At 41.5% G+C, this 27096-nt stretch overlaps 1 protein-coding gene across 4 annotated transcripts in view; it reads right to left on the bottom strand.

Annotated features, from left to right (window-relative positions):
* The window catches only part of Txndc16 (thioredoxin domain containing 16), a 79496-nt gene that overhangs the window by 25412 nt on the left and 26988 nt on the right, over positions 1-27096 (bottom strand). For all 4 annotated transcript variants that reach the window (XM_052733464.1, XM_052733465.1, XM_052733466.1 and 1 more), the window contains 8 exons: positions 25851-25972; positions 17751-17841; positions 14379-14529; positions 9943-10109; positions 9545-9605; positions 6270-6393; positions 3779-3922; positions 3162-3221 (listed from right to left, as the gene is read on the bottom strand). In XM_052733464.1, coding sequence (XP_052589424.1) covers positions 3162-3221; positions 3779-3922; positions 6270-6393; positions 9545-9605; positions 9943-10109; positions 14379-14529; positions 17751-17841; positions 25851-25972 — 920 coding nt within the window. The remainder of the gene's footprint in view (positions 1-3161; positions 3222-3778; positions 3923-6269; positions 6394-9544; positions 9606-9942; positions 10110-14378; positions 14530-17750; positions 17842-25850; positions 25973-27096) is intronic.

Below are 27096 nucleotides of genomic sequence, written 5' to 3'. Positions count from 1 at the left end.
TGGATCTAAGAGATATTTACAGATCATTTCATCAAAAAACACACAAAAAAAAATACATTCTTCTCAGTAGCTCATGGAACTTTCTCTAAAACTGACCACACACTTCATACACTTGGATACAAGGCAAGTTTCAACAGGTACAAGAAAACTGAACCAACAACAACAAACACCCAGCATCCTAAACACATATTAAATAAAGCTGGATATTAACAACAACAGAACCAACAGAAGCTAACAAACTCATAGAAACTGAACAACTCTTTACTGAATGAAAATTGTGTTGAGACAGATCCTAGGGAGGAAATTTAAAACTTTCTAGAACTTATTGAAAATGAAATTGCAACATATCAGAATTTATGGTACACAATGAAGGCAGTTCTTTTTTTTTTTTTTTCAGTGAAGGCAGTTATAAGAGGAGAGTTCATAGCACTGTCTACATAAAGAAAATGGAAAGATCTCATACTAGTAACTTGACAGCATAACTGAGAGCTCTAGAACAGAAAGAAAAAAAATCACACCCAAAAGGATAGACAGCAAGAAATAAACTCAGGGCTGAAATCAATAAAATAGCAACAACAATAACAACAAAATTACAGAGAATCAATAAAACAAAGAGTTGTTTCTTTGAGAAAATAAAATTGTAAAACCCTTAGCCAAGTTAACTAAAAAGTAGAAAGAGGAGATCCAAATTAACAAAATTAGAGACATAACAACAGACACAGAGGAAATCCTAAGAATCCTAAGGACATACTTTAAAAACCTGTACTCCATCAAATTTGAAAAGTCTAAAAGAAATGGATAACTTTCTCAATACATACCACTTAACAAAGTTAAATCAAGACTAGATAAGGAATTTAAACAGACCTATAACCCCTACTGAAATGGAAGAAGTCATTAAAAGTCTCTCAACCAAAAAAAAAAAAACACATAAATAAATAAAGGAAGGAAGGAAGGAAGAAGGGAGCAAGGGAGGGAAGAAGGAAAGAAAGAAAGAAGGAAGGGAGGGAGGGAGGGAGGGAGGGAAGGAAGGAGGAAAGAAAGAGAGAGAGAGAAAGAAAAGAAAGAAGGAAGGAAGGAAGGAAGGAAGGAAGGAAAGAAAGAAAAAAAAGAAAGAAAGAAAGAAAGAAAGAAAGAAAGAAAGAAAGAAAGAAAGAAAGAAAGAAAGAAAGAAAGAAAAAGGAAAGGAAAGGAAAGGAAAGGAAAGGAAAGGAAAAAGGAAAGGAAAGAAAGGCCCAGGGCCAGGTGGTTTTAGCACTAAATTCTATGAGACTTTTGAAGAAAAGTTAATACCAATACTCCTCAAATTATTCTACAAAATAGAAACATAAGGAACACTGTCCAATTCTTTTGAAACGGCCATGGTCATCCTAATACCTAAACCACATAAAGAACCAACAGCCAGGTGGTGGTGGTGGTGGTGGTGGTGGTGGTGGTGGTGGTGGTGGTGGTGGTGGTGCACGCCTTTAATCCCAGCACTCTGGAGGCAGAGGCAGACAGATCTCTATGAGTTCAAGGCCAGCCTGGTCTACAGAGCGAGATCCAGGACAGGCACCAAAACTACACAGAGAAACCCTGTCTTGAAAAAAAAAAAAAAAAAAAAAGGAAAGAAAAGAAAAAGAAAATAAGAAACAACAAAGACAATTATAGACTAATTTCCATTATGAACACAGATGCAAAAATTCTCAAATACTTGCAAACCAAATCCAAGAACACATCAAAAAGACCATCTGCCATGATTAAGTAGGCTTCATTTCAGAGACTCAGGAATGGTTCAGCTATGTAAATCACTAAATGTAATCCACCATATAAACAGACTGAAAACCCATAAGATCATCTCATTAGATACAGAAAAGGCCTTTGACAAAATTCAACACCCCTTCATGATAAAAGTCCTAGAAAGGTTAGGAATATAGGGGACAAACCTCAACATAATAAAGGCAACTTATAGCAAGCATAGCCAACATCAACTTAAATAATGAAAAACTCAAAGTATTTCCACTAAAATTGGGAACAAGACAAAGTTGCCCACTTTCTTCATACCTATGTGATGCAATATAGTACTTGAAGTCTTAGCTAGAGCAGTAAGACAACTAAAGGAGATTAAGGGGATACAAATAGGAAGGGAAGAAGTCTAACTATTTGTAGACAATATCATAGTATACAAAAGTGATCCTGCCGGGCGGTGGTGGCGCACGCCTTTAATCCCAGCACTTGGGAGGTAGAGCCAGGCAGATCTCTGTGAGTTCGAGGCCAGCCTGGGCTACCAAGTGAGTCCCAGGAAAGGCGCAAAGCTACACAGAGAAACCCTGTCTCAAAAAACAAAAACAAAAAAAAAAAAGTGATCCTAAAAATTCTACCAGAAAACTCTTACAGCTGATAAACACTTTCAGCAAAGCAGAAGTAAACAAAATTAACTCACAAAAATCAGTAACCTTCCTATACACAAATAACAAATGGACTCTGAAAGAAATCAGGAAAACAACATCCTCCACAATAGCCTCAAATAATATAAAATATCTTGCAGTAACTCTAGCCAAGCAAATGAAAGACTTGTAGGATTAAAATCTTTGAGACACTGAAGAAAGAAATCAAAGAAGACATCAGAAGATGGAAAGATCCCCCACGCTCATGGATTTAAACTTAAAATAGCCACGCTACCAGAACCAATCTACAGATTCAATGAAATCCCCATCAAAATTCCAACACAATTCCTCATAGATCTTGAAATGACAATTTTCAACTTCACATTGAAACATAAAAAATTCAATCTAGTTAAAACACTCCTGAATGATGAAAGAATTGGTAGAGGTGTCACCACTAACCTCTTGATTTACTCATTTAATTTTAGGGTCACAATCTGAAGTTTTTTTTAAGATTTATTTATTTATTATGTATACAGCATATATGACTGCAGGCCAGAAGAGGGCACCAGATCTCATTACAGATGGTTGTGAGTCACCATGTGGTTGCCGTGGTTGCCGGGAATTGAACTCAGGACCTCTGGAAGAGCAGTCAGTGCTCTTTACCACTGAGCCATCTCTCCAGCCCCACAATCTGAAATTTTATGTGTGGTTTGTTTGTTTGTTTGCATCTTTAAGACAGTGTTACAAAAGGTTTCATATTCAGATCACAAAGTAAGCATGCATATCACAGGATAATACCTTTCAATTTAATAGCCACATCAATATAGGATTGCAGGAATGCCATGGATACTGCATGCCCTACAATAAAATCAGAAAGTTCAACAGACATTAGGACATGCTTATCTACAGAGCACCCATACTTACATCACACCCATAAACACATGCAGAGATTTATGGGAATTACCAAAACTAGCATTTCCAAATAACAAATAACCATACTAAGAGTACTCTATATTATTCAATCACTTATACAAATTCCAAATACAACTGATTTTTTTATTCATGCTGTATACATTGAAATGGCTATTCCTTGAAGATAATAGATTTTCTGTACTACTATAAAAAAATGTTGATATATTTAAGATAGTTACATTCAAACACACTAGTGTCAAAAGTAACTAGCTGAATTTCTAGCGTAATCGTTTACCTTCATTTTGTAAATTATATATCTAGAAAAAGAGAAAATCAGTTTTACTGCTTAGAATCAAAAGCAAATGCTTCAATGTGTGCAGTCTACCTGAGACACGAAAACTCTGCCATTTTACAATGTATAATACATAGGAAGCAAACATAAAACCCGTCTCCTTTAAGGGTGCTCACGTGAAATATAGCATCCTTCCAAAGAACTTACTTACAGGTAGCATAAAAGAGCACTATGCTGTCAGAAGTCGTGACTGTCGAGTTAAATGTTTCCTGTGTTAACTCCACTGTCAGCTCCAAAGGTAACGGTCTCTTCCTATCCCTGAAAACAGTCTCCTCCACTTCATCATCTTGAATAGCTAAAACGGTTTAAAGAGAGCTTAATTTACATATAGATTGCATAATTAAATATTCAAAATGCCACGAGCTATCATAGGAAAGGTAGTACTTTATACCAATTTCTGAATCCATGTTTTCTAAACAGTATGTATGATATTTAGAAAAGTTCTCAGTTGCCTGGTTATAACTTATGACTCTGAGATGCTTTCTGACCCAGAAATCACAAAATTGGCCAATTCCTGGAGCAATCATTTCATTTTATTCTACAAACAATAGGAATATGGCAATTTTGTTTCTAATCACTATATTAATTCAGAATCCTAAAGGAGTCTACCATTTTACTTTTTACTTATTTAGAGCCCACAGGGTGCCAAGCATGATGATAAACACTAGAATAAAGGGTTAAAAGACTTATCCTTGACCACATGGCACGTCTATCAATGAACAAGCTGGGCGATAAACTCATCAAGGAATAAAGATACACTTACAAATTCTGATCAGTTTGAAGGCAAAGGACACAGTGAGGGCTCTTAATAGGGAAATTTTAACTAGGAGATCGAAAGTCTGCCAGGCCAGGAATAAAGAGTGCTTTATACAATCGAATAATGCTGCAAAGGCTCGCAGACATGAAAGTACTTATCACACACAGGCACTAATGAGACGAACTGTAAAGAGTGCACGGCAAGAGAAAACTCTAAGCTGCTGGAGCCGTAGGCAGAAAAATGAGCCAAGAATTTCGGATTAGGAAACCCTAAAAGCCTACATGTCCACTGCCTTCCTTTAAGAGTGGCCCTCCTCCCGTGGCACCAAGAAGTTACAGTCTCAATAACAGAACTCTTGAAGGTCCTCTTCCTTGTGTACTATACAACACCTATACATTTTTCTTCTTTTTCTATGTGTTGCCTTTTTATGGAACCCAGGATTCTCCATCCTAATTCACACTTCGGCCACTTTCTTTGGGAGGTACTTGTCTCTTAAACTGCACTGTGACGAATTCTTTCCTAAAACCCTTTTCTATTTCTCTGTAAATGGGATGATTCAAAGTAGAGAGGGGATTATGCATATAAGGCACGACATTATGCAATACCAAAGGCCAATACAGATTACACATAATAGGAGGTTAAAATGGAAAAAGTTTATCTGCCCCTCCCCCTCCCCCAAAAAACTAGGAACAAGCTGGGGCATGACAGCAGGTACTGGGGAAAGCAGTTCTGTGGAGGGCAAACTGAAGCAAACAGAAGGAGGCAAGAGGAGACATGACTTCCACAAGGAAATCTTGAAGCAAGCAATGGCTGCTGAGGAGAGGAATCTCACTAAACCAAGACAGGGTAACCTGACAAGTAGAACAGAGCAGGCAGCAACAGAGCAGAACTCAGGTCAGCTAGTTTAAAGTTAGAAGAAATCTGCGGAGGAAACACAAGAAACTCCACTCTACACACCAGACGAGAACCCGTGCTCAGCTCAAACCAGCGAGCAGGTCACTGTAGCAGCTGAAGTTCTTATTTAAGGGCAGCACTTCGATGCTGATCATGATAACGGGTGCACCTCAAGGGGAGCCCCTTGGAGACTCTGGTGATGATATAATGATATACACAGGGCGTTCAAATACTCACTAGTGGGACACAAAAACAAAACATGATCCCTGATTCAGAGATTTGTAGTTTAGGCACACACGGAAAAAGGTAAATAAGCAATTACAGAATAAGATTAATGTCATGAAAAAATATTAGGAATGATAACGAAAGCAAATCAGTCTTGTGTCAGGATGCTTAAGTTCTGGGCTGGGCTCCACCACTGTACTGCTGGTGTGACCGTGGACAAGTCACATAACTGTGGAAACAGATTCCTCAGCTATAAATCAAAGGTGAGGCTAGTTCTCTTAGAGAACTTGATTGTTAATCAAAGAAAGCCATGTCAGCAGTGAGAATAAAAGCCAAAAGTGACTGCTAAGGAAATAAATAGTAAAATATTACTGAAATCCACCAGACGCGTTTACAACTACAAACACAATAATGTTGATTACGATTTCATTTCCCAGGAGGAACGATAAAAATGAGATACGCCACGGCTTTGTGTGGGTCTGTGAGGTGCAAGCCCGGTGGGTGAAGAGGACTGACTGTGTGAGACAGAGGCAAAAGTATGGGGAGCTGGAAGCCCGGTGTGAACCGGTCCAGGTTCCCACCAAAACGCAACAGAAAGCCTCATTCATCTGCTCACCAGTCAACCAATGTGATTCCAAGTCCCCCGTCCCCAGATTCCCTCACAGATCCTGAATGAGATCACATCAGTGAAGACGTTCATCTACCGGGTATTCCACTGCTGGGCTGGGGGTGCGGAGGGCTGGAAGGGTGGTCTTGCAGTTCTTACCCAGATCTGGGCCTTCCTCATCTCCATCCTCATCTTCCTGTATTTCTTCAACGTACATATTATTTTTCACGTGGGCAATTATTAAATCAACATCATCTAACACCAGAAATTCCACAGGCGCTTCCTAGAGATGTTCATTTTTTCAAGTTAGCACACAGAGTGACAGGTGTCGTTATGACGTTTTCAAACATGTCAACATATTTTGTGCTTATGTGTCCCTTTCCCCTACTGCCCTCCCCCAACCTTCCTGCACCCCCTTTGCGGGTCTACTGCCTCCTGCTGAACAGTGCCCCCTGCTGTTTGTCACATGAATGCCTTCCCCCTCTCCCTCCTCCCCTTTCCTGTAAATTCCTCTCCTCTCTCTCAGGGTCTCCTTTCTAGTTTCCCGACTCTTACACACACACACACACACACACACACACTCACCTAAATTCTGCATACGAGAGAAAACATGCAGTATTTTGCTTTCTGAGTCTGTTTTATTTCACTTAACATAATGATTTCTTAGTAGTTCTATCCATTTTCCTAAAACGTCATGATTTCCTTTTTTTTTAACCACTGCAAAAAGTCTATTGTGCGCATGAACTACACTGTTTGTCTATTCATCTGTTGATGGACATTAGACTGATTCCAGTTTCTAGTTATTGTGAATAGTGAAATAATAAGAATGGATGTGCAATATCCCTGTGGTCTGCTGACTTAAGAATCCTTCAGACAGATGCCCAAGAGTGGTATAGCTGGATCATATGGTAGTTTCATTTGTAGACATTTTTAAAGATTTACTCTTAAAGTGTGTGTGTATGTGTGTGTGTGTGTGTGTGTGTGTGTGTGTGTGTGTGTGTGTGTGTAGGTATATGCACATGAGTGCAGGTGCCACAGAGGCAGAGCACCAGAGCCCCTGGAGCTGGAACTACAGGTGGCTGTGGGTGCTGAGAACAGAACTTCAGTCCTGTGCAAAAGCAGCAAGCACTCTTCACCAATGGGCTGTCTCTCCCGCCCCTTTTGTGTACAAAGTATTGATGCATGTGTGTATATGACGTTCATGTGTGTGAATGACACTAGTGCCGGGTAGTTTTGTGCCAACTTGACACAAGATATAGTCATCTAAGAGGAGGGAACTTCAGTTGAGAAAATGCCTCCAGAAGATCAAACTTCAGCAGGCAAGGCAGGTAGAGCATTTTCTTAACTAGCGATGGATGGAGAGGGCCAGCCCAGTGTGGATGGTGGCCTCCCAGTACTGGGTGGTCACGGGTTCTATAAGAAAGCCAACTGAGCCCAGCAGCGGTGGTCCACGCCTCTAATCCCAGTACTCTTGAGACAGAGGCAGGCGGATCTCTGTGAGTTCAAGGCCAGCCTGGTCTACAGAGTGAATTTCAGGACAGTCAAGGTGGTTACACAGAGAAACCCTGTCTCCAAAAAAAAACAAAACAAAAACACGAGAGAGAGGCGGGGGCAGGCTGAGTAAGCCATAAGGAGCAAGCCAGTAAGCAGCACCCCTCCATGGCCTCTGCATCATCTCTGGCTTCCAAGTTCCTAACCTGTTTTGAGTTCCTGTCCTGACTTCTTCCAATGATGAACTCGTGTTCATTGTGTGAGCCAAATAAATCTTTTCCTCCCCAAGTTGTTTTTGGTTGTGGTGTTTCATAGCAGTCTTACAACTGAGAAAAGGCCCGTGCCTGGGAATGTGGGTGTAGATGTGGCACAGCACATGCATGGCGGTCAGAAGACAACCTTGTGTGTCCTCCCTCTCCACCCTGTGTGACACTGGGACACTGCTGTCTGACCAAACCAGCTGGCCTTCACATCTCTAGGGATCCACCTGTCTCTGTCTCCCTTCTCACTAGGGGGGCTCTGTGGTTCCAGACACTCACTATGAGGGCAGGTTTTTGTGAGTTCTGAAGATCCACACTCAGGTGTCGGCACCACACCTGCCGATCCCTCTCCCCAAGCCTACACAGGCTATTTTTCTAGTTCTTTGAGGACCTTCCGCCTGATTTACACAACGGCTGGGCCCGTATACACTCCTGCCATCAGTGTATAAGGGCTTCTCTTTCCCAACATCCTTCAAGTGTTTGTTGTCACGTGGTATCTTGATCTCTAATATGTAACAAAGCATTTCAATCTAAAATATTTTCCTTCCTTGGAACTAAAATAAAATCACAACTCTAAACTTCAGTTTTGAAATTAAACAAACAACAAAAGGAAGTAAATGCCACCGTTACTACAAAGAGAAAGCATCCAACATGTGTTTCAGCTAAAGACAGATGCCCTCCTGAATGGGGCAAAAAAGAGGAACTGGAATCCTCACTCGCTTTTTGTCACATCTAGTGTGAGTGAAAAGTCTTACAAAAAAAATTGCAGGTTCTAGATCTCAAGACAAAAGAGAAGAAATGTGAATATACACCATTTTCTTGCAAATAGAACCAATCAAAATGGGTTAATTTTACATTCTACCAAATAATAGAATTAATACTTCTTTTAAGAGACTTCCTCCATAAAATTCAATTTCCTATCTAACTCTAAACATGAAATTATTCTTTACTCCCAGTTAAGAAAAGCTCTTGCTACCAAGCCTGAAGGCCTGAGTTCAATTAGGGGAACCCACACAGTACAAGGAGGACACCAACTTCAACAAGTTGTCCTCTGACCTCCACATGTGTGTCAGAGCACCTGTGTGTGTGTGTATATGTGTGTGTACGTATGTCTCTCTCTCTCTCTCTCTCTCTCTCTCTCTCTCTCTCTCTCTCTCTCTCTCACACACACACACACACACACACACACACACACACACACACACACACACGTAGAATAATATACACCAGTAACCCTAGCATTCATAGCATGCAGGAGGCTGAAACAGAAGACTCCAAGTCAAGGGTCAGTCTTAATTACACTGTAGAGACCCCCTGTTCCAAAAAAAATGAAAATAAAACAAATCTCATTTCCTTTGGCAAATTTTGCTTCCAGAAATTTTGTCAGAAAAAGTAATCAGTGATATTCAAAACAATTTAAAAGGACAGGCATTACATAATAAGATCAAATAACTAAATATAATTTTAGGGAAAAGTATTCCATGTGGACTAAAGTAATGCAGGTTTATTATTGGGAAAATCTTTAAATTATCATTCTTTAAATGCATAATTGCTGTTTTTATTTTCTAATGTGTCCGTCTCTTTTCCCATGTTCACATATATAATTTTTTTCTGACTTTAGTCCCCATGGATTACCTGAGCTAAAAGAGGTAGCATTATAGACCAGTGTGTAAAGTGACTAACCTTCTCTGCTCTTCTGAAGGCCACATTAGCATGCTGAGGAATGTTCACATCCACAGAGTCCCTTTTTCAAAGTGGAAATAAATCTCTTATTCATTAATCTGAAGAAGCCACCCAAGATGTCAATCTAAAACAGAACTGCATGTTCTGATTCTAAAAACGATTGTGAATAGAAGATTACAATTTAGTGAGACTGAGAAACTTCACGTGTAAATACCAGCTGAATTATCTGGTCCTCTTTTTAATTTTAATCAAGCTACTAACTAGTGTATAGTCTTCAGCTCAGGAGTAGCTCTGACTATACTAGAATCTGTTAGATATAAAGGTTTTTGTGATTAGATTGCAATATTTAAAACAAGGGAAACCGCACTGAAGCATCATTAACACCCAACGCGTGATACCTCGACAGCAGCAGAACACCTGCTTTCCCCAGAAGATGCCAGGCCACCCACTCTGCAGTTCTTCTGTCGGCTTCATATGTAGCTTGTCGGCTGATAATAAAAACCAGTGGTAATCCTAGTTGTAGATGAATGGTTGAAACTTGCTGAGGATCTTCAGCCACTTCCGTCTCCATTTAGAGAAAAAGGAAAAACATCCTCACTGTATGGTATTAACCCGACATGACAGACCAAACTGACTTTCCCAAGTTATCCTCTGACTTTCACACATAAATCACATTGCAGTGATTAGACATATACTGCAGTGGTTTGAAAGAAAATGGCCCTCAAAAGGAGTGGTACTATTAGGAGGTGTAGCTTTGTTGGAGTAGGTGTGGCCTTGTTGAAGCAAGTGTCTCACTGTGGAGGCGGGCTTTGAGGTCTCCTATGCTCAAGCTACACATAACATGGCACTCAGTTCACTTCCTGTTGCCTGTGGATTAAGATGCAGAAGAAGCCGGGCGGTGGTGGCGCACGCCTTTAATCCCAGCACTTGGGAGGCAGAGCCAGGCGGATCTCTGTGAGTTCGAGGCCAGCCTGGTCTCCAAAGCGAGTTCCAGGAAAGGCGCAAAGCTACACAGAGAAACCCTGTCTCGAAAAAGCAAAAAAAAAAAAAAAAAAAAAAAAAAAGATGTAGAAGAACACTGAGCTCCTTCTCCAGCACCATGTGGGCCTGCATGTCGCCATATCCTGCCTTGATGATAATCAACTAAACCTCTGAAACTATAAGCTAGCCTCAATTAAATGTTTTCCTTTGTAAGAGCTGCCATGGTCACGGTGTCTCTTCACAGCAATAGAACCCTAACTAAGACATATACTATCCATACAAAAGTTTGAGTCTTACTTCCTACTTTTGCTTGCTTAAACTATAAATTTAATGTAAGCACACCAAGTTATTTCAGATCCTAAATGCCTAAGCCCAGACTACTTTACAAAACCCAATGACTATTGCACCTCAAAGGCATGTAAGGTGACTGATGTGTAAACTAATACAGGAAGAACACTGTAGAACAGTGGTTCTCACCCTTCCTCATTCTGTGCTAATACAGTCCCCTCATGTTGCAGTGACACTCTGGTCATTAAATTGTTTTCATTACTACTTCATAACTGTAATTTTGCTACTGTTATGAATTACAATGTAAATATCTGATATTTCTTATGGTCATAGACAACTCCTGCGGAAAGATTTCTAATGGGGTCACAACCCACAGGTTGAGAACCACTGGTGTAGAGTGACCATGGGGTGTTGGTGGTATACCTCTTTAATCCCAATACTACAGAGACAGGCAGCTTTGTGTGTTTCAGGCTAGCCTGATCTACAAAGTGAGTTCTAGGCAGCCAGAGTATAGGGCTACACACTATAAGACCTTGTCTCTGTGAGCATGGCTGGGGCTACAGAATAAGAACAAACTACAAACCAGTCCTTCAAATCAACTACTGATGGGCCTCACAGGTTAGAATCTGTAGTAACCCCAGTGCCTCCCTACCCCTGCCATGCCACCTAAAAGCATATTCTTGTTATACTCAATTTTGGCTTATGGGTTGTTTCCTATGAAAAGGCTTTGACCTTACTTTGTTTCATAACCTCAAGGATATTCATTAAGAACAAAAATAACCTCAAATACTAATGTGGCCAAATCCAAAGTCAGAGGTGACCACATCAGATCAGACCTCTAAAATCTCCTTATCCCACAAAAGCTAAGACATCAGCCCTCACTCATTCCCAAGGAGTCTCTGAGCACTGTCAGCCCCCTGTATGTACCTCATCCCTCCTCTGCAGAAGGACTGCTAGAGTCTTCCTGGCTCTTGCCAACCCTTCCAGAAACCCTGGGCCAGAACCCGATTCTCACTAGCTCTCTAACCCCCGCTCCCCTCGGTTTGCATTCAGACCTTTCCTGGCTTCCTGCTGCCAGTCACTCTGACCTCTAGTCTCTGACCAAGAATCAGAAGCCACATCAGCTCCTTAGCAGTCCAGGGGGAATGAAAGGAATTATTCAATGAGATGCTTGTGCATCCTTTTGTGAGAGTTTTGAAAGAAACTCCACTCCGAACTTCAGCAACTTAGTACTCCTTTTGCAGAGCAGAGGCGTTTATACTCCACAGTTCCAGAAAGCACCACGCAACTGTAAACTGTTTCAAGAGCACATTCTCAGAGAATACAACACTAATCCTTGACTTTGTGCATGTCATGTTTTCAGGTGCAGCCATGCTTAACCTATTCCCAACTTACTATGCAGTCTTCAAAATCTGGGCTTTTTTTTTTTTCATTTCAAATTTAATATTGCATAATTCCTGCCATAAAATGAAATAAAAACAGAGAATCTCCTTCCTGAGTATCTATTTTTAAACATAGTTTTTAAAAACAAAAGAAAATTCCTGAGTAGAAACTAGGAAAAGGAAAAACTTCAAGATGTCCATAGCAAGAAGAAAAACAACATTTTTATTAAGTTTAGTATAAGTTAAATTCTTCCCTTACTGGTAGGTAAACAAACAAACAAACAAACAAAAACCCTGCATTTTCACCTGTTTTCGCTTTTACGATGTGGATGTGGACGTGGACGTGGACGTGGACCCAGAGTAGAACTAAGTCATCAGGCTTGGTACCTGGCACCTTTGCACAATGAGCCATCTTGCTGACCCAAAATTCAGAGAATTCTTTTTTTTTTAAGATTTATTTATTATGTACACAGTGCTCTGCCTGCATGTATACCTGCGTGCCAGAATAGGGCACCAGATCTCATTATAGATGTTTGTGAGCCACCATGTGGGTGCTGGGAATTGAACTCAGGACCTCTGGAAGAGCAGCCAGTGCTATTAACCTCTGAGCCATCTCTCTAGCCCCAGAGAATTCTTAGTACCCAACTGAAGATAAGAGAACAAGGTTGGAGAGAAATGGTGAAGACCTCTAGCAGGTAAACTGTTCCCTCCCTTCTCCTGTTCTTCAAAAGGAACATCAGAACAAATCCAAAGGGTACTCTGTCCATGGATGGAAGCCATATCTGCCAATCTTTGTCAAAGATAAAAAAGATCTATTAGCTACTTCCTTTAAATTTTTTTTTTCTTAAACTGGAAATGTGGAAAGTGAGGTAGGAGGATCATGAGTTGGATGCCGGCTTGGGCTATATAGCAAGTTCAAATCCAGCCTGGGCTATATAGTGAGACTTTGTCTCAACAACAACAACAAAACAAACAAGCAAACAAAAACCAGAAACTTCTTTGCAAACAAGATCCGACTGAAAAAAAAGTTATTTAACATAAAGAGCTAAAGGATTAAGCCAGCAAAAGTGTGGCTGGCTAGCTCTGAGTCCATTAAATGTAAAACCTGGCTTTTTAAAAGGCTGGTTATGACTACAAAGTGGATTAGAAATATATAGATTTTAACAGTGCAGAAAGAAAAATATTAACGAAAATTAGAAAGGCCAGGGGAACCGAGTTGAAAATGAATATATGAAGTTAATTTTCCCATCTTACAAAGCAAAAGCAAATACCTCCTTCCACCTACAACGAAAACATCAGAGTTTTAAAAACGTACTCTTTAATTTCTTAGTGTTTTCATAACTCAACACTTGAGACAGTATTTCCTAAAGAATACTTGATAAGAGTGAAATGTTCATAAGAAGAATAATCCCTTTAGATGCTTATCAGTTTCTTCTTCTGTTAAGTCCATGTAAAATTTAAATACAGTGCTTCTCACTACAAGATGACACTCTTGTTTGTCCACAGAGCTACCCACACTCCATCTGCATAAGGCACAGAGAGAATGGGAGTGAGATCATCTGCTACTCACTTTCTGACTGATGAGACAGGGTAACTTGCATTTTTTAATTTACACTTTGTGGTACTATTCTGATTATTTGTAAAACACATGAACCATTTTTTAAAGATGTATCATGTGAGAAAATCTACTGAAGGTTTTCCATATACTCAAAAAAAAAAAAGCCTTTAACATTTCAGAGAAAGTGCTGATCACCATCATCAAATGTGTCTCTAGAACTCTTGAAGGCTAATGTTAACCAAAGTGAGACACAATAGGCTAATGGTTGCAATAGTTACCAACCTTTTAAAGAATGATTAAAACACTCACAAAAGAGAACTTGTCTTAACCCTGATTGGTCTCTGTACTCACCAAGTATCTGCACTCATTATAACTACCACACAGCATTATCACTCGTTATGTTTAGGAATTTTGATATCACAAATCAAAACATAAAAATACTATTTTAAAAACAATCGATATTCAATGTTTAACAAGAAATTACTCTCAAATGCTATGAAATGAAAGTGATGTGTCCAAAAAAGAGAAATTAAGATACACTCATCAATGTAAACACTTATCTGTGAATCAAAACTTAGTAAATTTCATGTGCGAAAATCTGGTATAGTAAAATGAAAACATATACCAACAGAGGTGCTTTCATTGTCTTCACAAATACGTGAATATTCAGTGTAGTCAACGGTTGCTCCATTAGTGTTCTTCTGCAAAGCTCGGTCAAGTCCAAGGTCAGTTTACAATGGAAAAAGTAGAGATGTGCACGTTGTATGTTCTCAGAGCTGCAAATTGAAAACCAGGAAGAGACACTTGATGAAATTCAATGTGCTATCCTCTTACAGTCCAAAAGGACCTACTAACAAATTTCTTTGCTTAACTCTCATGTATTAAATTACTATTTTAATAAAAACCTAAGAGTTAACTTTAAAAATAAAATCAACTTGGACAAAATAAGGTAGAAAATATTTAAGAAAATTAACCTTGATATCTGAACAAGCTCTTCAAACCCTTTTATACATTAAGGTCTAGATTAGGTTATAGGCCTCCATAAAAGACTCACAGGTGAGATTACCTTTAAATATCGCTGTCTTCCCAGAGCTATGCCAAATGAAGCTTTGTAATGCAAATCTCCTAAGTTTCATTTAAAACCAAAGCTGTTTTGAATAAACTTTAGCTACACTGTGTCTTAAGACAGAAACCATCTGATAGCTGTGGGGGTCTGTGAATTTGATCTGATAAATTACAAAACTGGGCCAATGCAGTTTATAATTTGAGTTTTGGCATTATTTCAATATGAGAACTCAAACTTAGAGTGAAGATTAAATTTTGCCAAAATTAAAACAACATTTTAAAAATCTCCACGTAGTGCTAATGGAGTTTTGCAAAATACTACAATACTTGATTTTTAAAATAGCATGTCTAACTGAGTAGTCACTGGTTTCTAATTTAATTACAATGTGATTCCTAATAGAGTCAGTGATAAGTGAAACAATCAGAAATATTTACTTAATAACTATTGTTAAAGCTCTATGCTACTTCCAAAACAGTGCCCGAGACCCCTGAGCTGAAATGGACCTGAATGCCCCATCTTTGAGGATTAGCCTTCATGGTACCAGAAGGCACCACACAAGCTTTCAAAGGAGGGAGGCACCCGACAATCCTGCCCAGCTACGATCCCTCTGAATTACATCAACAACCAGCACAGCCGAATGACCCTAAGAGTGACACACAGACCTTGGCAATAACCCAGAGCTCTCTGATTGGACTTAAGACCCACTCAACAAGAGGGAGACCACACCTGGTCCTGGAAACCTAGCTACCCTCAGGTAAATGCAGTCCTTATCCTTCCTCAAGGAAACTTCTCTTTGCAAAAGACAGACCATGACAGAAAACCGCAACCAGTCCAAATGCAGAGTTGTGGAGCCCAGTCCCACTCTACAAGACCTCCTGCACCTAAGGCTCAAGGACCATCATGGAGGAAGGACAGAAAGACTGTCAGAGCCAGAGGATCAGGGAGTCTGCTGTGAGACTGTCTGCTGGTAACACCAGAAGCTGTACACATTAAGTCTCATCAACATGACTGCCCAAATGTGAGCCGAACAAGGATGATACCAATGAGTATGCTAAACTAGATGAAGAGAAGCCCATGAGGCCTCAGCCCTACACAGAGAACTACAGCCAACCGAGGAAAGCTGGGCGTGAGAGAGGAGGCCCTCCACAGGGAAGAGCACACCAATTGGTCGTCCAGTGCCAAATGGGCAGCCCTGAAAATACACAAATAAGTATCGTTACATGGACTCAACAGACTATATTTAGGAATATATATGCACACATAAGTACCTATATGCATGCAATAATAGTGGCAAAAAAAGAGACCATGAATTTGTAGCAGAAAAGGAAAAAGTATATGAGTTTAGACCAAGGACAGGGAAGGGAGAAATGTTATAATTAAATTTAATCTCAAAATGAACAAAAACAAAAAAGCTCTATGTTAAACAGTAAAGACTAATAAGACTACTGGAATCCTTTAAGGGCTTAAGCAGAGAGAGATGTATGAGGGGAACGACTATAATATATAAGACGTACGAAGAACAAAGAAATATTTCATTCTGCCTCAAGTTGGGAAGGAGAAGAAAGGGAAAGAGAGGGAAGACCATAGAGCTTACACAGAAAGGGAGGCATAAAATCTTCGCAGGGAGGTAGGATAAATGTGCATTCCGAAGGAAAGCAACCACTAAGTAGTTAAGCCCTAAGAAAGTGCATAGCTTCCCAAGGGATAACTCTGTTCCGCTTGCTACCCACAGCCAAAAGCAAAGTGCTGAGCACAGGATACCCTGGTTAGGGCTCTACTTCTTTTTTTTTTTTTTTTTTTTTTTTTTTTTTTTTTTTTTTTGGTTTTTCGAGACAGGGTTTCTCTGTGTAGCTTTGTGCCTTTCCTGGTACTCGCTTTGGAGACCAGGCTGGCCTCGAACTCACAGAGATCCACCTGGCTCTGCCTCCCGAGTGCTGGGATTAAAGGCGTGCGCCACCACCGCCCGGCAGGGCTCTACTTCTTAACAAAGGCTCCAAAGTAAAATAAAGGCAGGCAGCTACTTTAATCAGGGATCCTTAGTTTGCTACATACAGACCCCCAAAGAGGGGGAGTTTACTGAAAGTTTAGAAGAGCATGTCACAGAAAACAAGGGAAGTTCAATAACGGACTGAAAACAGTGTTGAGAATCCACCATGGAGAACTGAACAGCGGGGAAGCAGAGGCTTCACTTGAGCACCAACTCTCAACTCCCAGCCCAACTCTGTGAGGATGTCTGTTTGTCCTGTAATTAACCCGACACCTACAGAGGTGTAAGAGCACTTCTTACATGTATGATGTCCTGAGAGGTCAATGGGGGCGGGGGGGGGGGGGGGGGGGGGGCACATGGGAAGCTCTGGCACAATCACAAGAGGTCATGGCATTTTTGCCTTGCTTTGAATTAATTTTCTTGGAGAGAACTTTCGAACTACATTTGGTGGTTCAGTTTCATTGGTTACTTCTTGGGATCTTTAGTGCTAAAAGGAGAAACTTTCCTCTTGACTGCCCCTCCCCATAAAAAGCGCTTTAAGTGGGCTTCTATCTAGAACTGTACATTATGAAGAAAATTAAAACATCCTGCTCAAAAGCTGCTTTAAGTACACTTGGGATTATTGTCAAAAGACTCTCTGGAGCCTAATTCTGAAACTGCCATGTGACCATTACAGGTCTATTCCTAAGATGCCTCCTGTCACCACTGTGACACTCTAGCATATGGCTTATCCACTGTCTGTATTCACCCCAAACTATCACTGTCTCTATGTACTGTCACAGAGTGGTTTACACCAGAGTAATAAAGGCATCCCAGGTCTCCTTATATAATTACAATGTGTGTGACTCCTTCAGAGAAACCCAAGCCATGACAGTGATGAACAGCAACATGAAATGTGTCCACAACAGAAAATCAAACCATCGACCTGGGCCTCTCATACATACCCGATATTTTCTAAAACGGCAATTTCTGTGGTTAAGGCAAACTGATAGGAGGTCCCATACACAAAAGCGGCTTCCATGACTGCTCTGTGCTCTGAAAAGGAGACGGGGACAGAGTTAGCATGGGACTCCATGTAAACTTTTACTCTGAATCTTATCCTAACCCTTCTATTAGCTATTAAATTTAAGGAAAAATACAAAGGAACGATGGTTCAGTAGATAAGAAAGTTTGCTACTCTTCCAGAGGACCTGAGTCCATATCCCAGGACCCATGTGGGGCAGCTTGTAACTCCAGCTCTGAGGGAAGCAACATCCTCTTCTAGCCTCTTCAGGCACCCACACACGTGGCATACCCTCTCACAGACATATACATGTAATAAAAGTAAATCTTAAAGAAATTTAAAATATATCTTATTCAAGTTTATAAAGGTACTGAGCCCACAAAAAATGAATTATACTTGAATATCGTTGTAACATACAACTGTGTGATTATTTCTTCTATTAGTGGAAAGTATGTATGAATTCACAAGTTTCATGTTCTATTTTATATATTTATAAGTACATTATTTTTTTATCAATTTTAGAGACAATTCAATAAGGCATATTAAGAAAAGAAAAACCATTCTCCTACTTTCTATTCCATCTCCAATACTCAAGGCGGAACACTTCTAATTCATCTATTACTTCTTTTGTTGTTTATCTGGAAGTCTGTAAATGTCCTTCTTATTCCCTTATTTCCTGATACCTGCTATCAACACGTACATGCAGATACACAAATGTAAATGGCAGATAAAGTTACTACTCTATTTGTGGGTGCCCCACTGTGGAAGATAATAAATTACATCTCTTTTCTGAAACCCAGCTCTAGAAATGTACATGCTTCACACTCCCTTAGCCCTTCTGGTATAGATCTAATTTTTATTACATCTTATTCAGTGTTTACATTATGACTCAGGAGTATTAGTTATAGACGAGCCATAGAGAGCAGAAAGATGGATTACTTCTCCTTTTTATGAACACATTTGTTTTTACTGCAGTTGTACCTATTTCTTTACATTTTTTTCCTTTAGACGTCTTTCTTTTTAAACTCCTCCACAATCACTCTTCTTTGTCAAGATTTCAAATGTATCAGGTACGTTATCTAGCCTGTCATCCTGGAGATGCTTGTTGGAGCACACTGGCCCATCAGTGCCTTGCATTCTGATGGGCCAAACTCCTGAAGTCAACTGCCACCTGCTGTTCCTCTGACACAGTCACCAGGCAAAGGAGGATCCCCAGGACTTGCTGACCGGCCCCATCTAGCTGAATCAGTGAGCTCCAGATTCAGCTAGATCAGTGGTTCTCAACCTTCCTAATGCTGCGACCCTTTAATACAGTTCCTCATGTTGTGTTAACCCCCAACATAAAATTATTTTCGTTGCTACTTCATAGAGGTGATTTTGCTACTGTTAGGAATCATAATGTAAATATCTGATCTTTTCAATGGTCTCAGGCATCCAAAAGGAGTTGCAATCCACAGGTTGAGAACCCTGAGCTAGAAGCTGTCTCAAACTATAAGGAAGAGAAAAACTGAAGGCACACAAAACCTCTGGCCTCCTTGGATAAGCATGCACAGAGGGTGGGGGCTGGATAGTCCATATGCTCCAAGCTGTCTCTGTCTATGAACTCCCCTAAACTGATGCCATACTCTGTCTCTTTCTTCCTATTACCACAGAGGAACTCTCTGCACTCCCGTGGCAGAACCACATCTCCCCCTTTCACTAGATCCCACCCACCTCTCCCCCACTTGGTGCTCTTGCTGCAGCCGCTCCACTGCATGATGCATTCCCTCCACTCCCCTGCATGATGCATTCCCTCCACTCCCCTGCATGATGCATTCCCTCCACTTCCCTGCATGATGCATTCCCTCTTTACAACCAGCACTTTGTCAATACACAAACAAGTTTCTTTACAAATTCTTCTCTGCCTCTCATATTCTCACATATCAGACAAGACCCAGGTTTCCCCTTTCCCTTACAGTGAAACTCCTCTCCTGGGTCTCTGCATTCATCTCCAATTTCTCTCCTATTCTCTCACGCTTGATTGCTATCAATCTGCAGAAACTGCGCTGGTCAAGGTCATCAGGAATCACCATGCTGCTAAGCATTATGGCCAACTAGCAGTTCTTAATTCACTATACTTAACAAGTCCTGTGTTCCTTAAAATCTCATCTTCAGCAATATCCCATTCCCCACTGCTCCTCCCAGTGATGAGGACTGAGCCCAGGGGCTCAGAAAAGCTAGCAAACCTTCTTCCACTGACTCTAGCCCAACCCCCAATCTTCAGGGTATAAGTAGAAATGGCCCCCTTAGAGGAGGGAACTGGCTATAACTTGAATGTTTGGAGTGTCCCGGTTTCTGCTGATTACTGAAGCCTGAGAAGACATCCCCTCAAAAGAATTCAGAAACATGAAAATGTCTCTGTACTGTGGAAGGGCTCACAGAAGTAAATCATTTTTGGCATTATAGGCTCCTGTCCATTCAAGTCACTAAGACATAGATAGCTCTTATTTGAACAGAAGGATGAGGTATGCATGCCCAGCAGACAGACAGATTGTGCTTCTTTCATAGCTGGCTCCTTTATTTCAGACATCAGAACATTAATAGCTAGCATACCCACTGAGCTGGAAAGGCATGCTCTGTACTGAACCTAGACCTAAAAGCTCCTTTTCCATAGGTGGGATGTGTAGCTAATATAAACATTCCCAGTGCCCAGAAGTGGATCTTGAGAAACAGTATGCTGTGATGTTTCCCAAATGTGCCTGGTTAAGAATCACCTGATGCTTATTTTAAAAGACTTAAGGGATTCCCTCCACACCTGCTGCTTAAGCTTCCAGAAATGGAGACAGAGTTCAGGGGTCTTTCATTCTGTGAACAAAGCCTTCTTTCAGCTAAATACGGAGGATGCTCCATGCTATTTATAGTCCCGGCTCTTCTCCACCAAAGTTAGAGTCATCACTTTTGTACCAAGAACATGGCTGATAGAAAGGATGTATCTACCTTCGAGGAAGATCGTTTTTATTATTATCCACACATGGCCTCTGTGATGATCATCCTGGTGTCAGACAGGATCCAATGCCTGCATGTCTACCAGAGCTCTTTCCAAAAAGAACACTTTTGTCCAAGCATGGTGATACATGCCTTTAATCCTAGCCCTCAGGAGGCAGAGGCAGGTGGATCTCTCTGATTTTGAGGCCAGCCAAGGCTACATAGTAAGATTGTCTCAAAACACACACACACACACACACACACACACACACACACACACACACACACACACACACACACACACCCTTCTTCCCTCACAGGAATATGTGATGCTGGTGGAAACCATGCAGAAGAGACTGTCCAACAGAAGTTTTAGAAGAGAGGGGGGATAAGGAGGGCTAACGTACTCTTCATTCAGATCTGGCCCTTTCCTACCAGCTCATTTACGACCACTTGTCCTGAAAGCAGTGCAGATGAATGTTGTTCCTGTAAACTGCCTGTGTGAATAATGCTGCAATGGACACAAGAGCAGATACCTCTGCAAGACAGATTCGGTTCCTTTAGATAAAAGCCCAGAATTAGGATTGATGGATCAAATGTTGGGGTGAACTCATAAGAACTAGAGTAGAGGCAGCTTACTCTGCCAGGAGGTGGCCACAACCCTAGAGAGAGGACCCCTAGATCTGGAAAAGTAAGACTTTCCCATTCTGGATGGTCCCCAGGTTAGCACCACCAATGGTCAAGGAGTGTGTGCCAAAACAGGTGGGTTCCCTACCTCTTTACCCTAGACCCGGCCATACACATCCCACACTGGCATCACTGAGGGGATGCCAGAGACTGTATGAAAGGCAAGCTACAGGCTAAGGTCATATAAAGCAGAGTAGAGCGTGAATCTTTGGCAAAACACCTCTATAGTCGTGTTAATGAAAATATTTTCTATGAATGGGCAATCCAAAGTACCAATGTAAGAAGACAGTCTGATGAAGTCAACTCTCACAGTCAGAGTGAAAAGTAAACCATTGGTTTGGAGGTGAGCCCCCAATGACGTTTTCTCAAAGGCCTTTGGAACAAACCTCTCTATATGAGTTGTTAATATCATGCCTATACTACCTGCCAAAATATGCCTGGGTGATTCTGTTTAAAAATTTTTACCCAATTATTATTTAAAATACATGGCAAATCTTTGGAGAGGTGGGGTTTGAAAAAAGAAAATACACAGCAAATCTCAAGTTATGTCTGAATGACATTTCACCCTCCCCGAATTAAGAAAACCAGCACACTTTCAGGTCATGGACAGGCCCATTCTCAGATGTGGACATTAAGTCACTGACACATTTCTGAGCCACTGAAAGGGAAGAGAAATGGAAGTCAAGTTCTTCCTCAGTGCTCTGGCGTGAGGTGATGCTATGTCCCAGTGGGGCTCACAGAAGGAGGACTAGAGGCCCCTGAGAGAAGACTGGGTTTGCTGTGTTAAATAACCACCGGATTTTATGGTGCTGATGACCTTCACCTGGGCTTTTGTGAGAGTAAACAAATAGCAAGCCCATTCCACCTCTGCAGCCTCATGGGACACACTAAACCGAGGGGTCTTCTTGTTTGTCTTCACAGCATCCTATACCTTGAGATAAGGAGAAACGTTCAGAGGAGGACCAACTAGCATGCCTTTCTGGGAGAAAGACACTTCTCTTCCCTCTGCCTTTAGGCAAGCCTGCACGCAGACCACCCCTTCCGTCCCTTGTACTGGTCCCTCTTCACCTCTGAGTGCAAATGCCCAAGTGCTCCTGGGCATCACAGCTGTACTTCTCAAATCCACGCCCCTTGTCTGCATCCCCAACATAAAAGTGCAATCGAGTTACACCCAGCTACCTAGTGTATTTCACAGTATGATGTCAGAAAGGGAACTCCAGACCTCCCATTCCAAACTTTCCAGGCACCTCTGTCTCTGCTACAGGACAGAAAATACAGCTGTCATACTCCACCTCCAGAACACTAACCTACGTTCACACTCGTCCCCACATCCACCGCCGCCCCCGTCTAGGTCACCCCCATCATCTCCTGCGGCAATACTGTCGTAACTGCCCATCTTCTCCCTCATTCTGCCCCTTACTCCTTCCGATCTATTTCAGACATCATTGTCAGGTTGAGGCAATTAAATATAAATCAAGGACTTAATTCCTTGTTTTTCTATAGCTGAGTGAGCCCCTATCACTTACGGTTTTTCACTAATTATAACTAGAAACCGGGGAAAGCAAAGTCTGAGAACCCTGAAAAGTCAACAAAATAGGCAAGTTGTCAATATTGTTTTAAATTTTATTTTATTTTTTTTATTTTGAGGGAAAATGCTCACACGGTAGTTAGAAGACAACTTCCGGTAGTTGGAGCTCTCCTTTCATGTGGGGACAGGGGAATCCTAAGATTGGAACTTGGGCCATCAGGCTTAGTGGCAAGTGTCTTTGCCCAATGAGCCATCTTGCCAGCCCTGAAGTACTATTTTATAAGGGTATGTTTTGTGACATGCCAGCAAGCTACATGTTTATAAAAAAACTAAAATTTCAACATATAGTTTATTTCATAAAAGCATAGGATTGGGTAGGGAGATGGCACAGTGAGTAAAATACTTGGAGTGTGAGAACTGGAGTTTAGATTCCTCAAAACACATAAAAAAGACAGGCAGGACCATAATCCCAGTGCTCGGGGGGCAGAGATAGCAGATCCTCCAGGGCAAGCTGACTAGCTAAACTAGCCCAATTGGTAAGCTCCAGGTTCAGCAAGAGACCTTATCTCAGGAAATAAAATGGAGCAATTGAAGAGAACTGTGGTGATATATTTGTAATCTAAGAAATAAAGCTTGCCTGAAGATCAGAGGACAGAGGCAGCCACAGACGAAGCCACAGAGGTCAGGCAGTGGTGTCACACGCCTTTAACGCCTTTAATCCTAGCACTCAGGAGACAGAGGCAGAGATCTCTGGATCTCTATAAATTCAAGGCCCCACTGGGCTACACGAGATTAATCCAGTCTAAAAAAAGAAACAGAGCCAGGCAGTGGTGGCACACACCTTTAATTCCAGCACTTGGGATCACACACCTTTAATCCCAGCTCTAGGAAGGTTGAAACAGGAAGTGCTGGGCAGAAAAAGGAATATAAGGTGGGAGGAGACAGAAATTCACTCTCCTGCAGAGGCTCTGTCAGCCTGAGGAGTTGATTAGGTAAAAGGTGGTAGCTGTGGCTTGCTCTGTTTCACCCTATCTGGCTCCGGGTTTTATTATAAGACCATTTAGGATTCGTGCAAAAGAGAACATTGGTATTAACCTCTGGACTCTACATGCACACCAACATACAAATACAGAAACACACACACACAATGAATGAACAAAAAAGGTACTTAACATTTGTGGAGGTAAGAGGTCCTTGTGCTCACAGATAAGCACTAGGGAACCAGCAATGTTAAACATACAGGGCTGTCTCTTCAAAGGGAGAGACATAGAATGTGTTCTCCACCCACAAGACTGGAAGCAGACATGGTGAATAGCATGGTGACCTTTACACTATCTGTATGGCTGAGACCACACCAGATCCTGGCCCAGATCTTTATTGTGAACTTGTCACTCTACAGACCCCTTCGTTATGGAAGATATCACATAAACTTTACAAAGAGCACGTGGAGTCATGTCTTAAATTTTCTTGTATACATGGACTGAGTTGATTACCATCAGGAAATTTTTCACCAGATTGTCCTGTGCTTAAATAGGCCTAAAATAAACTACTTGTGGTCAGACTCTTGAAGTTTGAACTAACACTGGCTACTTAGTCATGGTGAACTGAATTATCCTCTTGCCTCATACGGTTAGTTACTTGCTGTACATGGTGCTCAGAGAGGCCCCGGCAAACATGAACGTGAATAAGTTACTACCATTAACATCTAGCAGTTCAGAAAATATAACTGAACCTGCTCATAAAATGTTTATAAACTTCTTTACAAGATAATTAGGTACTAATGTTTATGTGGATCTGTCAAAAATGTGTTTTTTAAATTAAGAAAAACTATAAAATATTTATATCTGTTTGGCAGAGTCAATAGTATTTATCAAATATTAGAATCTATAATAGGTACCATGAAGACTGTAAAGGGAATAAAACTGGCAATAATAAACATTCTTATGATACTACTAAATATTCCAGAAAGCATTTTATTTATTCAGATTCACGTCATCCTATTCTGGGTTCAATCCTGTGCCCTGAAAAACAATCATTTGAGCCTCACAAATGACACTAAGAGGTAGGCATAAGTATTTTCTGCCATGATCGGCATGGCTTGATCCTGGAGACCTGACTGGTACAGTGAGGGAATGAAGAAAGGACAGACAGACAGACAGACTTGATCCTGGAGACCTGACTGGTACATGAGGGAATGAAGAAAGGACAGACAGACACACACACACACACACACACACACACACAGAGGCTGGGATCAGGTGGGTTGGGTTCACTCTGATGGAAAGCACCTACTCTCAAAACAAGAAGGTTGGGGGGGGTCAGCCTGTCTCAGTAGGGGAGCAGTCTCAGGTTGCAGTCATCTGGGAGGAGGAAGCTTTTGGAGCTTTTGCACACCCTGTTCAGTCTGGTAAACACTCATACTTAGACCACAGGAAGGCTTTGCCGTTTTCCTCTGAGTATCACCTAGAGGGAGGCGTCAGCACTCCTATGGGCCTGAGACACAGGGTCTTTGACATGGCCCTGCCCACGTCATGCTATACACACTCACTCAGGACTTCATCTGCTCTTTCCACATTCACTCCAGGCTTCCTCGGCTCTCCACAAAAATGTCCCCCATCTAGAGACTGGAAAATGGAGGTTAAATAACTGGTCCAAGTCACACTCTCAGCAGCTGAGGAGCGGGGAGGCCAACCTGGACCCCTGGGTTCTGGAGCAGGGCTCCACCGTGCTGCTCCTTACCGGAGGTACAGCAGCAGAGGCGCTTTACCCAAACACTGCACTAAGCTGTCTACCGCCTGCAGCACTTCAGCGCAGTCACACAAGTCCACCAGGCACAGCAAAGACCAAGCGAGCTCCAGGTACCTGGTGTTCCGATGGCTTCCACGTATGCGAATATCATATCTGCTTTCCCTTTCAGAGAATTTTCTATGCTGTGAAGGTCTTCCAGGATGGTTACATATTTCACTTCATTAAAAAGCAGAGCACTGAAACAAACACAGATGAAAACTAGTGAAAAATCTGTCGTGGATTTAACTACATATGTAAAAACTCTATTAAAAAACCTAACTTTTTTTTTTTAAGTGTAACTTCTTTGAACAAATTGTGAGTAACGAGAGCACAATCATTCTACCAGCACTGGAGTAAAACTGGTCTCTGAGCCGGGCGGTGGTGGCGCACGCCTTTAATCCCAGCACTCGGGAGGCAGAGGCAGGCGGATCTCTGTGAGTTCGAGGCCAGCCTGGTCTACGGCGCGAGATCCAGGAAAGGCGCAAAGCTACACAGAGAAACCCTGTCTCGAAAAACCAAAAAAAAAAAAAAAAAAAAAAAAAAAAAAAAACTGGTCTCTGGGTCACGCAGGAGGACACCGGTGAGACACAGCACTCATTCTCCGTCACCTCCGCAGACTTAAGCTGCAGTCATTCACATCCTAGTCTAATCCAATCTTACAGGTCTCTCAGGCTTGGATACGGTGAGCCATCCACATGTCACAGCTGCGGGTTTCTTTCCAGAGTCCCTAAGCCTTTCATGACCTAGGCACTATCTACCTTCCCAACTTCGTCGCGTCTCCCTGTGCTCAGCCTGACACACTCCAGGCACATCTCAGAGCCTCTGGTGGGAGCTACGCCTTTGCGCCATCTGGCACATCTGGTCCTTTAAACATCACCTCGGAGAAGACGTCCCGCTGCTCCTGTGTCAACAGGTCTGCAGCTTTTCCTTCTTACTCACTTCTTCCTTCGTGGCGCATGCTATAATTTGCAATTACCTAGAACTACACTTTATTTCATTTCCGTGTTACTTCCTCACTCCCACTAAACATTATCTCCTTAAGGCAAGGACCATGATACGTTATCGGTGTATCACAAGAAGTATAAAAATAGCGTATAGTGCATAGCAGGTAATCAGACTTTTATTGAGATAACCAAAGAAAACAGCAGGACATGCTTCAATTTTGAGAAATGGAAATTCAAACCACTGGAGAGAGCTGGGCATGACACACCTATCTGTAACCCCAGTGGTGGCAAGAGGATTGTGAGTCAGCCTGGGCCACAGAAGAACAAAGAGAGAAAATAATACTGTAGCGTCTACTCATAAAAACATTTACTGAATT

Source organism: Peromyscus californicus, unplaced genomic scaffold (genome assembly GCF_007827085.1).
Source record: "Peromyscus californicus insignis strain IS unplaced genomic scaffold, ASM782708v3 Scaffold_12__1_contigs__length_115047231, whole genome shotgun sequence".
Classification (NCBI taxonomy): Eukaryota; Metazoa; Chordata; class Mammalia; order Rodentia; family Cricetidae; genus Peromyscus; species Peromyscus californicus.
This window is presented reverse-complemented; position numbering and strand designations above follow the sequence as displayed.